General features: G+C 46.1%; 1 protein-coding gene across 2 annotated transcripts in view; it reads left to right on the forward strand.

Annotated features, from left to right (window-relative positions):
- Positions 1 to 15,567, forward strand: part of NPHP1 (nephrocystin 1) — a 271,740-nt gene that overhangs the window by 50,192 nt on the left and 205,981 nt on the right. For both annotated transcript variants that reach the window (XM_063918125.1, XM_063918126.1), the window contains exons 4-6: positions 7,130 to 7,190; positions 9,095 to 9,222; positions 15,323 to 15,500. In XM_063918125.1, coding sequence (XP_063774195.1) covers positions 7,130 to 7,190; positions 9,095 to 9,222; positions 15,323 to 15,500 — 367 coding nt within the window. The remainder of the gene's footprint in view (positions 1 to 7,129; positions 7,191 to 9,094; positions 9,223 to 15,322; positions 15,501 to 15,567) is intronic.

The raw sequence follows: 15,567 nt of genomic DNA on the forward strand, positions 1-15,567 counted from the left end.
GCGAACCAGGAAGAAGGGGACTATATGGTGTCCCGGGACATCAGGGATGCTTACCTCCATGTCCCAATTTGCCCTTCTCACCAAGGGTACCTCAGGTTCGTGGTACAGAACTGTCACTATCAGTTTCAGACGCTGCCGGTTGGATTGTCCACGGCACCCCGGGTCCTTACCAAGGTAATGGCCGAAAGGATGATTCTTCTTCAAAGAAAATGGACGATCTCCTGATAGGGGCAAGGTCCAGAGAACAGTTGGAGGTCGGAGTAGCACTATCTCAAGTAGTTCTACGACAGCACGGGTGGATTCTAAATATTCCAAAACCGCAGCTGTTTCCGACGACACGTCTGCTGTTCCTAGGGATGATTCTGGACACAGTCCAGAAAAAGGTGTTTCTCCCGGAGAAGAAAGCCAGGGAGTTATCCGAGCTAGTCAGGAACCTCCTAAAACCAGGAAAAGTGTCAGTGCATCATTGCACAAGGGTCCTGGGAAAAATGGTGGCTTCTTACGAAGCGATTCCATTCGGCAGATTTCACGCAAGAACTTTTCAGTGGGATCTGCTGGACGAATGGTCCGGATCGCATCTTCAGATGCATCAGCGGATAACCCTGTCTCCAAGGACAAGGGTGTTTCTTCTGCGGTGGCTGCAGAGTGCTCATCTACTAAAGGGCCGCAGATTCGGCATTCAGGACTGGGTCCTGGTGACCACGGATGCCAGCCTGAGAGGCTGGGGAGCAGTCACACAGGGAAAAAATTTCCAGGGAGTGTGATCAAGTCTGGAGACTTCTCTCCACATAAATATACTGGAGCTAAGGGCAATTTACAATGTTCTAAGCTTAGCAAGACCTCTGCTTCAAGGTCAGCCGGTATTGATCCAGTGGGACAACATCACGGCAGTCGCCCACGTAAACAGACAGGGCGGCACAAGAAGCAGGAGGGCAATGGCAGAAACTGCAAGGATTCTTCGCTGGGCGAAAAATCATGTGATAGCACTGTCAGCAGTGTTCATTCCGGGAGTGGACAACTGGGAAGCAGACTTCCTCAGCAGGCACGACCTCCACCCGGGAGAGTGGGGACTTCATCGGGAAGTATTCCACATGATTGTGAACCGTTGGGAAAGACCAAAGGTGGACATGATGGCGTCCCGCCTGAACAAAAAAACTGGACAGGTATTGCGCCAGCTCAAGAGACCCTCAAGCAATAGCTGTGGACGTTCTGGTAACACCGTGGGTGTACCAGTCGGTGTATGTGTTCCCTCCTCTGCTTCTCATACCCAAGGTACTGAGAATTATAAGACGTAGAGGAGTAAGAACTATACTCGTGGCTCCGGATTGGCCAAGAAGGACGTGGCACCCGGAACTTCAAGAAATGCTCACAGAGGACTCATGGCCTCTGCCGCTAAGAAGGGACTTGCTTCAGTAAGTACCAGGTCTGTTCCAAGACTTACCGCGGCTGCGTTTGACGGCATGGCGGTGGAACGCCAGATCCTAAGGGAAAAAGGCATTCCGGAAGAGGTCATTCCTACCCTGGTCAAAGCCAGGAAGGAGGTGACCGCAAAACATTATCACCACATGTGGCGAAAATATGTTGCGTGGTGTGGGGCCAGGAAGGCCCCACGAAGAAATTTCAACTCGGTCGATTCCTGCATTTCCTGCAAACAGGAGTGTCTATGGGCCTCAAATTGGGGTCCATTAAGGTTCAAATTTCGGCCCTGTCAATTTTCTTCCAGAAAGAATTGGCTTCAGTTCCTGAAGTCCAGAAGTTTGTCAAGGGAGTATTGCATATACAACCCCCTTTTTGTGCCTCCAGTGGCACTGTGGGATCTCAACGTAGTTCTGGGATTCCTCAAATCACATTTTAAACCGCTCAAATCTGTGGATTTGAAATATCTCACATGAAAAGTGACCATGCTGTTGGCCCTGGCCTCGGCCAGGCGAGTGTCAGAATTGGCGGCTTTGTCTCACAAAAGCCATATCTGATTGTCCATTCGGACAGGGCAGAGCTGCGGACTCGTCCCCAGTTTCTTCCTAAGGTGGTGTCAGCGTTTCACCTGAACCAGCTTATTGTGGTACCTGCGGCTACTAGGGACTTGGAGGACTCCAAGTTGCTAGATGTTGTCAGGGCCCTGAAAATATAGGTTTCCAGGACGGCTGGAGTCAGGAAAACTGACTTGCTGTTATCCTGTATGCACCCAACAAACTGGGTGCTCTTGCTTCTAAGCAGACGATTGCTCGTTGGATTTGTAGCACATTTCAACTTGCACATTCTGTGGCAGGCCTGCCACAGCCTAAATCTGTCAAGGCCCATTCCACAAGGAAGGTGGGCTCATCCTGGGCGGCTGCCCGAGGGGTCTCGGCATTACAACTCTGCCGAGCAGCTACGTGGTTGGGGGAGAACACGTTTGTAAAATTCTACAAATTTGATACCCTGGCTAAAGAGGACCTGGAGTTCTCTCATTCGGTGCTGCAGAGTCATCCGCACTCTCCCGCCCGTTTGGGAGCTTTGGTATAATCCCCATGGTCCTGACGGAGTCCCCAGCATCCACTAGGACGTTAGAGAAAATAAGAATTTACTTACCGATAATTCTATTTCTCATAGTCCGTAGTGGATGCTGGGCGCCCATCCCAAGTGCGGATTGTCTGCATTACTTGTACATAGTTATTGTTACAAAAAAATCGGGTTGTTATTGTTGTGAGCCGTCTGTTCAGAGGCTCCTACGTTTGTCATACTGTTAACTGGGTTCAGATCACAAGTTGTACGTTGTGATTGGTGTGGCTGGTATGAGTCTTACCCGGGATTCAAAATCCTTCCTTATTGTGTACGCTCGTCCGGGCACAGTATCCTAACTGAGGCTTGGAGGAGGGTCATAGGGGGAGGAGCCAGTGCACACCACCTGATCCTAAAGCTTTATTTTTGTGCCCTGTCTCCTGCGGAGCCGCTAATCCCCATGGTCCTGACGGAGTCCCCAGCATCCACTACGGACTATGAGAAATAGAATTATCGGTAAGTAAATTCTTATTTTTGTTTTGTCCTCCGCATCTGCTACATAATGCACATTGGGGCAGATGTATTAACCTGAAGAAGGGATAAAGAAGTGATAAAGCAGTGATAAGTGAAAATCATTACGGATTTGAAAAATGACAGTAGCTGATTGGCTGGTTCGTTATCACCTTGCACATATCACTGCTTTATCACTTCCTTATGCCTTCTCCAGGCTTAATACATCTGCCCCATTGTTAGCTGCCATTCCCAGCCTTCCTGGATATCACATGACTACACTGGAGACGTGATTCTATTATACCCCTTTATCAACAAAATATTGGGTCGGACGCGACTTTAGACGCTGTTTCCACTGTACTTCGGTCCCGTTTCCCTTTAACGCGGGTCAGCCCTGTAAATCCATATGGATGTCATTAAAATTTGACTTTTTTTCAGGCTCACAAAGATGAGTGTGAGTGATTGTGGCTGCCTTCCTCACTGCAGCTCAGGGTGACTTGAAGCTGAGGATCAGATTATGAGCTGCAGTTAATGCTGAGGATCAGGCTGTGGGACAGCATGTGGTTGAATCTGTGGGTGGTTTAGGTCGTCTGTGTGCTCAGCGTTGGCGTTAACAGCACTGTTGCAATGCTCCAGTGTGAGGCACTTACAGATGATATCATCTGTCTGTACACCAGAAGCTCCAGCATCGTGGAGCAGTATTACCCGGGTCGCGTAAACCGAGTAGGGTTAATTTCCACTGCCGCGTAACCAGGGTCCTACCAGTGTTCAGCCCTGCTCGAGACACGGGTAGGATTGCCGAGTATATTGACCCAGGTGATTTTTTTGGGCCCGACCGGCAATAACACTGGTTATTTGGTCAGTAGAAAAGGTTAGACTTTCCTGCCTTCCTGATACACTATAATATTCTGTATGTGATATGACACTATAATGTAACTATATATGGTAATACTGTATATTATCACATAGAGTATATTACATTGTATCAATTAGATGGGTGAAAAACATGGAAACCAGGGTCTTACATACCTATGCAGTTGTTGTAGTCAGATGAACGATGGGGGCATCTATCCGCCACTCAGCGTTAATACTGTATGCCACATAGGGAAGTCCAAAAGGAAAAACAATATTTACCATTATGCGGGGTGAAGGGTAAAGCAAGATTTTTTTTTTTTTTACATTAGAAGCTATTTATGGAAAGCATCATTATGGGGTATATGCAATTCACGGCGAATCGCGGCAATTTTTCGCCGTTTTTTAATTCGACTTAATTCGACAGGTGAATTCCGGAAGGTGGCTTCCGGAATTCACCATATTCAATGAAAAACGGATTCGCCAGAATCGCGGGCGAAAATCGTCCGATTTGGCGGATTTTGCCGCGATTTTAAAAAAACGGGAAAAAACGGGAAAAACCCGGAAAAAAAAAATGGCGTGGGGTCCCCCCTCCAAAGCATAACCAGCCTCGGGCTCTTCGAGCTGGTCCTGGTTCTAAAAATGCAGGGGAAAAATTGGGCAGGGATCCCCCGTATTTTTAAAACCAGCACCGGGCTCTGCGCCTGGTGCTGGTGCCAAAAATACGGGGGACAAAAAGAGTAGGGGTCCCCCGTATTTTTAACACCAGCATCGGGCTCCACTAGCTGGACAGATAATGCCACAGCCCGGGGTCACTTTTATGCCGTGCCCTGCGGCCGTGGCATTAAATATCCAACTAGTCACCCCTGGCCGGGGTACCCTGGGGGAGTGGGGACCCCTTCAATCAAGGGGTCCCCCCCCCAGCCACCCAAGGGCCAGGGGTGAAGCCCGAGGCTGTCCCCCCCCCCATCCAATGGGCTGCGGATGGGGGGGCTGATAGCCTTTTGTGATAATAAAAAGATATTGTTTTTTCCAGTAGTACTACAAGTCCCAGCAAGCCTCCCCCGCAAGCTGGTACTTGGAGAACCACAAGTACCAGCATGCGGGAGAAAAACGGGCCCGCTGGTACCTGTAGTACTACTGGAAAAAAATACCCAAATAAAAACAGTACACACACACCTTGATAGTAAAACTTTATTACACACTACCGACACACACATACTTACCTATGTTGACACGCCGACTGCCACGGTCTCCGACGATCCGAGGTACCTGTGAAAAAATTATACTCACCTTCCAGCGTCCAGAGGTACATCCAGGTCCAGAGATAATCCACGTACTTGGCAAAACAAAAAAACGAACACCGATCCATACCGGACTAAGAAAGGGGTCCCATGCTTTCACATCAGACCCCTTTCTCCCGAATCCCGGGACATCACGTGACTCCTGTCACTGAAGTCCCTTCAGCCAATCAGAAAGCGCTACTTCCGTGGCGCTCACCTGATTGGCTGTGCGCTGTCTGTGCTGTGACAGCGCATCGCAAAGCCGCTCCATTGCTTTCAATGGTGGGAACTTTGCGGGTAGCGGTGGGGTTAACCCGCGGTCAGCCGCTGACCGGCGGGTGACCTCACCGCTAGCCGCTAAGTTCCCACCATTGAATATAATGGACTGGGCTGTGCGATGCGCTGTCTGCTCAGACGCGCAGAGCCAATCAGGTGAGCGCAACGAAGTTGCGCTTCCTGATTGGCTATAGAGACCTTTCTGTGACAGCTGTCACTGACAGGTCTCTCTGCATTCGGGGATAGGGGTCTCATGTGTCAGCATGGGACCCCTTTCAGTCCGTTTGGTCGGGTATTTGCGTTTTGTTTTTTTCTACAAGTACGTGGATTTATCTCTGGACCATGGCTGAGGTGAGTATATTGATCTTTTATTTTCAGGTACCCCTGGATTCTACATGGAGAAGAGGACCGATGTCGGCGTGTGAACATAGGTAAGTATGTGTGTGTCGACGTATGAAATAAAGTTTTACTTTCACGGTGTCTGTGTCCTGTTTTTATTTGGGTATTTTTTTTCCAGTAGTACTACAGGTACCAGCGGGCCCGCTTTTCTCCCGCATGCTGGTACTTGTGGTTCTCCAAGTACCAGCTTGCGGGGGAGGCTTGCTGGGACTTGTAGTACTGCTGGAAAAAACAATATTCTTTTCATGATCACAAAAGGCTATCAGCCCCCCCATCCGCAGCCCATTGGATGGGGGGGGACAGCCTCGGGCTTCACCCCTGGCCCTTGGGTGGCTGGGGGGGGGGACCCCTTGATTGAAGGGGTCCCCACTCCCCCAGGGTACCCCGGCCAGGGGTGACTAGTTGGATATTTAATGCCACGGCCGCAGGGCACGGCATAAAAGTGACCCCCGGCTGTGGCATTATCTGTCCAGCTAGTGGAGCTCGATGCTGGTGTTAAAAATACGGGGGACCCCTACGCTTTTTGTCCCCCGTATTTTTGGCACCAGCACCAGGCGCAGAGCCCGGTGCTGGTTTTAAAAATACGGGGGATCCCCTGTCAATTTTTCCCCCGCATTTTTAGAACCAGGACCAGCTCGAAGAGCCCGAGGCTGGTTATGCTTTGGAGGGGGGACCCCACGCCATTTTTTTTTAGGATTTTACCGTTCCAGCAATAAATAAAATAATTTTTTTTTTTAAAAATATATAAATAATATTTGTGCCTCCAAAAAAAAAAAAAAAGTACCTAATCCCTTCTAATATAAATAGATCTGCTATTCCCCCAAAAAAAAACACAAAAAAAAACATGTTTAAATTTTTTTTATTTGTTTTCACCCTCCAAAGTGTGGCGGATTGAAAATGACGAATTTGCAGGCTAAAAGCACTGCTGTCGAATTTCCAAACTTGAATTGAATATGCTTTGGTCGAATTGCAGCACTTGTATCATTGCAGAAAAGTCGAATTTGCAAAAATTCAAATTTCAAAAAGTCGAATTTTAAAAGTCCGTTTTTTGGTCGGAAAGCACTGAATTGCATAGGCGAATTTTTTTTTTGGTCGAAAATGACCCGAAATTCGACAATTTCGGGAATTCGACCGCAATTGCATATACCCCTATATCATTAGCCATTGTTATTGTGTTTTCTTTTTACACCTGCTAAACATTTTTTATTATTTTATTTTTTATTATTTCATTCATTTATACTGATACTTTCACAATCCCTTTTATAGTCTTTTGACACTTCTGCATATGAGATTATTCTAATAGGGAATCCTGCTGTGTTTCTATGTAGAAGTGTCCAGTTGAAGAATTTGGTTGATGCTAACAGAGAAGCCCTTCAGAAGTTGAAAAAAGTACGTATTACTGTATGTATATGTTACCCTGCAGTCTAAGCATGTCACACCTAGAGCTGTATGGCCAGCACCCACAGCATTATACCGATGGGACAAGCAAAGCTATGGGGTAGTATGACACTTGCTGCCCATTCATTTTAATAACAAAAATTACATTTTAAACAATTTTTTATTTCTGTAAAGTTATTGTAGTCTTCTTTACTTCTATAGTCATTATAGATCTGTATTTAGTAAAGAATGATAACTTTAGTATTGGATAATTGACATGTAGACAAACCATCAGGAGACTCCCTGAAATAGCAGCAATCTCCCTGACTCCCTGAAAAGTCCGGCAATATCCCTGATTGCACCTTATCCCCATTATACAGCTGTTACATTCTTGGGGGGAAAAGAAATCAGAGATATATACATTCAAATGGGATCATTAGTGTCATTTCCCTGCATTGGTTAAAAGGCACAATGGGGCAGATGTATTAACTTGGAGAAGCCATAAGGAAGTGATAAACCAGTGATATGTGCAAGGTGATAAAGGCACCAGCCAATCAGCTCCAATATGTAAATTAACAGTTAGGATGTGATTGGCTGCTGCCTTTATCACCTTGCACATATCACTGGTTTATCACTTCCTTATGCCTTCTCCAGGTTAATACATCTGCCCCATTGATCCCTATGGCCACTTACAGTATATGGAACCTCTTGTAAAACACAATACACTAACAAATCCTGCAAAATATCAGTGTCTTTTCTTCAATAAATAGATCTTACTAACTTTGGGGCTCATTTACATTTGGATGCAAGTCATTTTTATGACACACCTCTCAGATGTAGCAGTACATGGCTGCGCTGATAGGTGTTACTTTCACAATCTCCCTGAAATGCTTTTTCAAAAGTAGGCAAGTATGAGACAAACACTGGTCCATTCAGATTATCCACTGTGAGTGTGTTGCCTTAGTAACAAGTGTGGTATACCGTATCGATGTTCAGGATGTTGCATGGTCACAGTATTGGCATTTGACATGTTGACACTGACATAATGTCTACATGTTCAATATGTTGCCATTGAGGATGTCAACGGTACTACTTTACCATAACCACAGCCTAATAACCTTAACTCTAAGCGCAGCCTAACCTTAACTCTAACCACAGCCTAACCTTGGGGGTCATTCCGAGTTGATCACTCGCTGCCGATTTTCGCAGGTCAGGTAAAAAAAGACAAAACTGCGCGTTGTACGGGTACAAACAGCATCGTTGCAGTGCAATGCTTCTAGCGACGAATCCATTCGCACAGCCGATCGCAAGGAGATTGACAGGAAGAGGGCGTTTATGGGTGTCAACTGACCGTTTTCTGGGAGTGGTAGGAAAAACGCAGGCGTGTCCAGGCATTTGCGGGGCGGGTGTCTGACGTCAATTCCGGGACCTCCGTCGCTAGGATCATCGCACAGGATAAGTAACTTCAGGGCTGGTCTTGTTTTGCACAAAATGTTTTTGTACCGCTCCGTTGCACATGCGATCGCACACTTGCAAAGCGAAAATACACTCCCTCGTGGGCAGCGACTATGCGTTTGCACGGCTGCAAAAAGTAGCTAGTGAGCGATCAACTCGGAATGAGGGCCCTTAACCCTAACTGAAGCATTACTCTAGCCACAGCCTAACCCTAACCCTAACTGTAGCATTACTTTAGCCACAGCCTAACCCTATCACTCATATGTGCAAATGTTGACATTTTGAACACGTAGAGTTTGTCAATGTTGACCAAATATGTTGACATCCTGAAACTGTTGACATTACAGTGTTGCCGTTCCAAATGTCAGTATAGTAAATATATACCTTAATAACCAAATAAATATAGCTAGTTCCATAGTATAATAATTACATCTATTTTATTGTCTTGCTCTGTTTTACAGACTGATGAACCAGCTCCTGTTGGAAATTATGACCAGCGAAAAGAAGAGGAAGACCGGAGACTGATGCAACTTTCCCACCAGTTGCAAAATCTTGCAAAAGCTTTAGCACAAGGAGATGGAGATCTGAAGTAAGTTGGTTAGTTTGACTGCCTAAACAGGTAACAGGTCTGGAATCAGTAGTATCAGATCATGCATATACATATCGTGCATAGCAATGCAGGGGAAATAAATCCATTGCTGCTTCAGGGCAATGGCAGGAAGGCTGTTAATAGGACAAAATATCTTATAAATTCAATTTCCATTTTTCAGGGCAGGAATGATAAAAAAGAGGGTCATACTGCAGTACCACACACCCTCATCATGCGCAGGGCTGTCTGTAGAGGCAGCTACAGATGGCTCTGTGTGTGCAGCCTAGGAGGGGTGTGACCACGTGGACCAATAGCAAACAATTGGTCTATGCACTGTGTAAATGTTGGTGCGAGCTCTGTGCACACACTCAAGCTGCCTTGAGCCCCGTACACACGGAGATGTGTGCTGAGCGATCTAGCACAGACCGCTCAGCGCACATCTCTCCCCCCACTCGGCGCAATGTGTGCTGAGCGAGGTACGGGGGGTGGGACGGGAGGGCTTCTCATTTCACCCATCGGTGAAATGAGCGATCTCGCTAGATTTGGCATGCTCGCATTCCAAATCTAGAGCCGGCGATAGCGACGCACGGGACCGCGTATCGCTGTCGTTGACACACTACACACGGAGAGATCCGTGCTTAATTTCTAAGCAATCTAGAAAGATTGCTTAGAATTTAAGCACGGATCTCTCCGTGTGTACCCCCCCTTTAGTGATACACAAGATGAAGGATCACATCTTTAAACCTTTAGAAATTTTGAAAACAGCAGTATCTATAGTACACATGGGCGCCTAAGAAAAAACCCCAAATCACATTCCCCTGGTTATTCCATTGTGATAGGGAAATCCGTCATCTTCAGTTCAGTCCCCAAAGGGTAATGACATAATGAAAAAGACAAAACACAATCTTCGTGTAATACAATTTGGGTAATGCACACTGAATTCAAAGTACCATTTGAGGTACCCACATCCACTTTTCTGCAGCTGGGTACACTGTGTTCCACAGGAAAACATTGGGGGTGTAGAGTGGATCTTGATCCAGAGACACCAACGGGCTAAAGCTTTAGGCTGTCCCAGGATACACTGGGGCCTCCTCTGAAACCCCGCCTCCAGACACTGTGAGCTCAGTTTCGAGTTGGTGCCTTTAGCAGCAGGGGACCTAACAGGAGGGCTGCATTGGGCAGCCCTGAAAAAGCTTTTTCGGACAGAAAATTTCTTCAAAAGTGGGCTGTCTGTGCTGTATGTCATTTTGACACTTCAGTGCTGCAACTCCATCACCTCCCAAGCGGCGTCGCATACTCCCGCGGCTCAGTTCCCGGGTACTTGCGGCGAAGATGTTACGGCTTTAGGCACATAGTTTCAGACGTTCTCCTGAGTCGCGTGGCTGCTACGGGGAGGAAGTAACAGGGTCCCCCAGGCGAGACCGCCACTAAATCACATTCCTGTTCGCAGTCTAGGGAGACGGACTGCGACGCTGGCGTGGACACAGTCACCGAGCAGGGACCCCACTTTATCCGTCAGGGCATAGGAATACAGGTCGGGTGTACCAACGCCCCTATTGATAATGCTCCATAATTCTTGTGGTGAGGTCCAGCGTAGGGGAGTCGGTGCTTGACCTGTAGCCTCTCCCCGGCCCAGGGCGACATCTACTGCAGATTTTCCCACCCTGGAGCTTCCTCACACTCTCCCGCACTCCCTGACTGAGACGCTGGGCGCCATCTTAGGAGTATAGCTGCGGCTAGTCTCTGGGACTGCAGGGCAAGGTCTCCCTTGTAAAGCCGCCTGTATACAGCGCTGTGACTTTACAAACACTTGAGTATTCTACATGTCTCTATACAGACAGAGTAAGTTAAGGAAAAGTGTACTGATAACAGAATATATTGTACGAATATTCTGATATATACCTACGGTCTAGTACCGCACTGTGTCTTTTTATATATATATACATATATATATATATATACACACACATACATACTTATACAGTATTAGTTCAGTGCAGTTTTATTGTCATACTAATAATTATCTGCATTGCTAATATGACTGTGTGTGCCTGTATCTGCTGTGAGGTTTCACTTTCAGTGTTTCCCAGAGATCTATCACTTTATTCTGTACCCTAAAGGATTAGGGGGGTAATTCAGACCTGATCGCTCGCTAGGGGTTTTTAGCACTGCTGCGAGCAGATAGTCGCAGCCCATTGGGGAGTGTATTTTTGCTTTGCAAGTGTGCGATCGCATGTGCAGCCGGGCGGTTCAAAAATTATTTGTGCAGTGTTGCCCAGAACTTCAGCCTGTCCGGTCCTGGAATTGACTCCGACACCCGCCCTGCAAACGCTTGGACACGCCTGCGCCTTTCCAACCACTCCCAAAAAAACGGTCAGTTGCCACCCACAAACGCCTTCTTCCTGTCAATCTCCTTGCGATCTGAAATGACCAATGTGAATGGCCGAATATTCTCTGTAAAGCGCTGCGGAATATGTGTGCGCTATATAGATAACAGGTAATAAATAATAAATACCAGGGCCTAATTCAGAGCTAATCATAGATGTGCTAAAAATAGCACATCTATGATCACAATCTCTGACATGCGGGAGGATGCCCAGAACAGGGCTAATCCGCCCCGCATGTCAAGCCCTACCCCCCTCCAGCAGAGGTGCGAAAGCATCGCACGGCGGTGATGCTTTCGCACCCAGCGAGTAGCTCCCTGCCTAAGCAGCCTAGCTGTGGTGGAAGGCAGCTACCTGCCCCAGCAACGGTCCGGACATGCCTGCGTTATCTGGACTGTGCCCCCCCAACAGCGTTCAAACTCCGCTGGCACGCCCTCTCCCGCCCAGCGGTCGCCTCTGCCTGTCAATCAGGCAGAGGCGATCACACCAGTGAAATGCTTTCACATACGTAGGGCTTCTGGGTGCCGTTGCAGCGATCATCTCTGAATTAGGCCTATACTCAGAGTGAAAAGGATATGATAGGGAGCAGGTTTTATATAATAAGAAAACCCTTTTTATTCCAGAACAGCATACAATAAATGTTCATAAAAACAAGACGGTTGCATACCCGGATTGGTGTTGACAGATGTAAATACAAACAGGGCCCCGTTTTCCAAAGCTTCCTCCTCCTCAGGTAGCCTCCAAGGGGTAAAAAGCAAAAAGGTAGCAGCCCTGCGCTTACTAGCTGCTGCTGGTTCCTAGAAAATAGAGGTTACACCCAGAAACCTCGTAGACCATGGATTATACAAAGAAAGAAAACTAGGAACTAGCGCTGCATAGTACACATAAATCTGGAAACGATCCTTTGTTGTTTCTGTATGGTCCACTACTTCATCTCTCTGTGGAATTACACTTACAGATAATTTCTGTCACGCGTGTCCATAAAGGTATCTTTATATCTGAAACAATATGCTGTCCACTCCCCACACAAACAGAAACGATACACACTTACAGAATGTTTCTATCTCGCGTGTCCGTAAAGGTATCTTTTACTGCATGCAGATATTCAGTAGTGGAAAAACCCCCAAGAAGACTTCACATGATATATATGCAGGACAAACTTACATTAGCTTCCTTTCCCGCATGCCCATAAAGGTATCTTTTATCAGGTACGTCGTCTTAAAGGAGGATTCCACAAGATGATTTCCAACGAAGGAAGTATTTATTACACAAAGTTAAAAGAACAGAGTCCAAACGAAGGAACCCAGGTAACGGCTACTGAAGGAAGACTTGTTCTCTCACCGGCTGGCTGCAGACAGGTAAGCGAGCAGAGACAAAGTCCGAGTCACCGTATCCCAGGATTCCACACTAACGACAGACGGCTTCAACGCGTTTCTGGGAGTTCACTCCCCTTTGTCAAGGGGACAAAGGGGAGTGAACTCCCAGAAACGCGTTGAAGCCGTCTGTCGTTAGTGTGGAATCCTGGGATACGGTGACTCGGACTTTGTCTCTGCTCGCTTACCTGTCTGCAGCCGGCCGGTGAGAGAACAAGTCTTCCATCAGTAGCCGTTACCTGGGTTCCTTCGTTTGGACTCTGTTCTTTTAACTTTGTGTAATAAATACTTCCTTCGTTGGAAATCATCTTGTGGAATCCTCCTTTAAGACGACGTACCTGATAAAAGATACCTTTATGGGCATGCGGGAAAGGAAGCTAATGTAAGTTTGTCCTGCATATATATCATGTGAAGTCTTCTTGGGGGTTTTTCCACTACTGAATATCTGCATGCAGTAAAAGATACCTTTACGGACACGCGAGATAGAAACATTCTGTAAGTGTGTATCGTTTCTGTTTGTGTGGGGAGTGGACAGCATATTGTTTCAGATATAAAGATACCTTTATGGACACGCGTGACAGAAATTATCTGTAAGTGTAATTCCACAGAGAGATAAAGTAGTGGACCATACAGAAACTACAAAGGATCGTTTCCAGATTTATGTGTACTATGCAGCGCTAGTTCCTAGCCTCCAAGGGGTATCTGGACTCCAGGTCGACAACAAAAAGGCCGACACACCTTAGGTCGACACCAATTTGTAGACACACCTTGGGTCGACATGGACAAAATATCGACATGAACAAGATCGACGTGGAAAAGGGTCGACATGAGTTTTTCTCGATTTTTTTCTTTATTTGAACCTTTTCATACTTAACGTTCCACGTGGACGTGGACTACGATTGGAACGTAATCTGCCTGAAGCATGGCGAGCGAAGCGAGCCATGTGAGGGAATGCGATGCACTAATTGGGGTTCCTGGTCACTCTACGAAGAAAACGACACCCAAAAAACATACAAAAAACTCATGTCAACCTTTTTCCATGTCGACCTTGTTCATGTCGACCTTTTGTCCACGGCGACCTAAGGTGTGTCGACCAATTGGTGTCAACCCAAGGTGTGTCTATTTTTTTGGTGTCGACCTGGAGTCCCAGAACCCCTCCAAGGTCCTGTAGACTCCTGCACTTACACGTTTCGATCTACAAGAGATCTTTGTCAAGCTTAAGAAATTAATTAAGTGCATTACCCAAATTGTATTACATGAAGATTGTGTTTTGTCTTTTCCATATGTGATTACCCATTGGGGATTAAACTGAAGATGATGGATTTCCCTATCACAATTTGTTTTTTTCTTAAGCGCCCCTGTGCACTATAGATACTTCTGTGTTCACAATTGGTCCATGCAATGCATTTTTCCTTCAAATGGGGCTGTAGCTGGACTGTATGTTATGTTATCTGAATGACTCGTATATGTTCAATCGTGACAGGATTCTGTTGGTACTATACTGAATATAAAGAGGATTCTGGTGGCATAGAGTGGTGCACATAGAGATAACATTCTGCTGTGATTGGGTAGTGAATATAGTGATAGGATAGTGACACTTGGGATAGTGTTATCCACAGAGATTATCTGCCAGGTGAGATTGAGGAATGTTATAATGCAGAGGCACTGTTGACGTTTGATACAGAATACTGTTATATGATTCCTTTAGGTATGATAATAAATAGACAGGATTTTGTACATACAGATGTGTCTGCAAACACCAAGCCTCAATATGCTATGGGGTGGTGTAGCATAGCGACCTTTTATTTACATTTGAGTCTTATTTGCACGGCAGACACAGCATAACACCTCTCAGTCTCTACCAGAGGCACCAGGCTGCGACTTTAACTGCACGGGAATTTGTTTTAAAAATTGTACAAAATCACAGATACTGTAAAGCACAACGGAAAAAAAAAAGCAGCGGCCTCTGTATCGTAGCTCTTTGTATACAGATGGAGACTCAGTCACACACAGATGTATAAGTGTGGCATATAAAATTAATCAGTGTGGTCTCGTTAAGCAGTTTTGTCGCATCCAAATGTTCAATTTGTGTGAATGAGATGCACATTTTAGTGGAAAAAAAAAACACTTTTCACAAGTCAAGCCGCACAGGACCTGACGCACTGAGAAGGACTGTTTTGTGCGACTGCGGAAATTGTATAAGGACACATCTGTAGGTAGATGTTCAGTGTATAACAATGCCATGTGTTGTAGCACAGTTATATTGGGAGTGGTAGTACTGTGCTTATGTTTTATCTGCGTTTAGAAAAAGCATAAAAATGATTCTGCTTGTGACTATTTTAGAGACCCAACTGGTGATGTAGATGAAAGTGAAGAAGAAGACGAGGAGGATGAGGAAGATGATCAGGAGGATGACAATGAAGATGAAGAAGAGGAGGAAGATGAATTAGACCAAGATGCAAAAGATTTTATCACTCTGGGGGACTTCCAAGCACAGCAGAAGGATGATTTAACATTTAAGGTAAATGCAGGATATTTCTTTCAATAGTTTTGGAGTTGCCTGGTTTATTATGACTAGTTAATAGCAT

The sequence above is a fragment of the Pseudophryne corroboree genome, chromosome 4, assembly GCF_028390025.1.
Source record: "Pseudophryne corroboree isolate aPseCor3 chromosome 4, aPseCor3.hap2, whole genome shotgun sequence".
Classification (NCBI taxonomy): Eukaryota; Metazoa; Chordata; class Amphibia; order Anura; family Myobatrachidae; genus Pseudophryne; species Pseudophryne corroboree.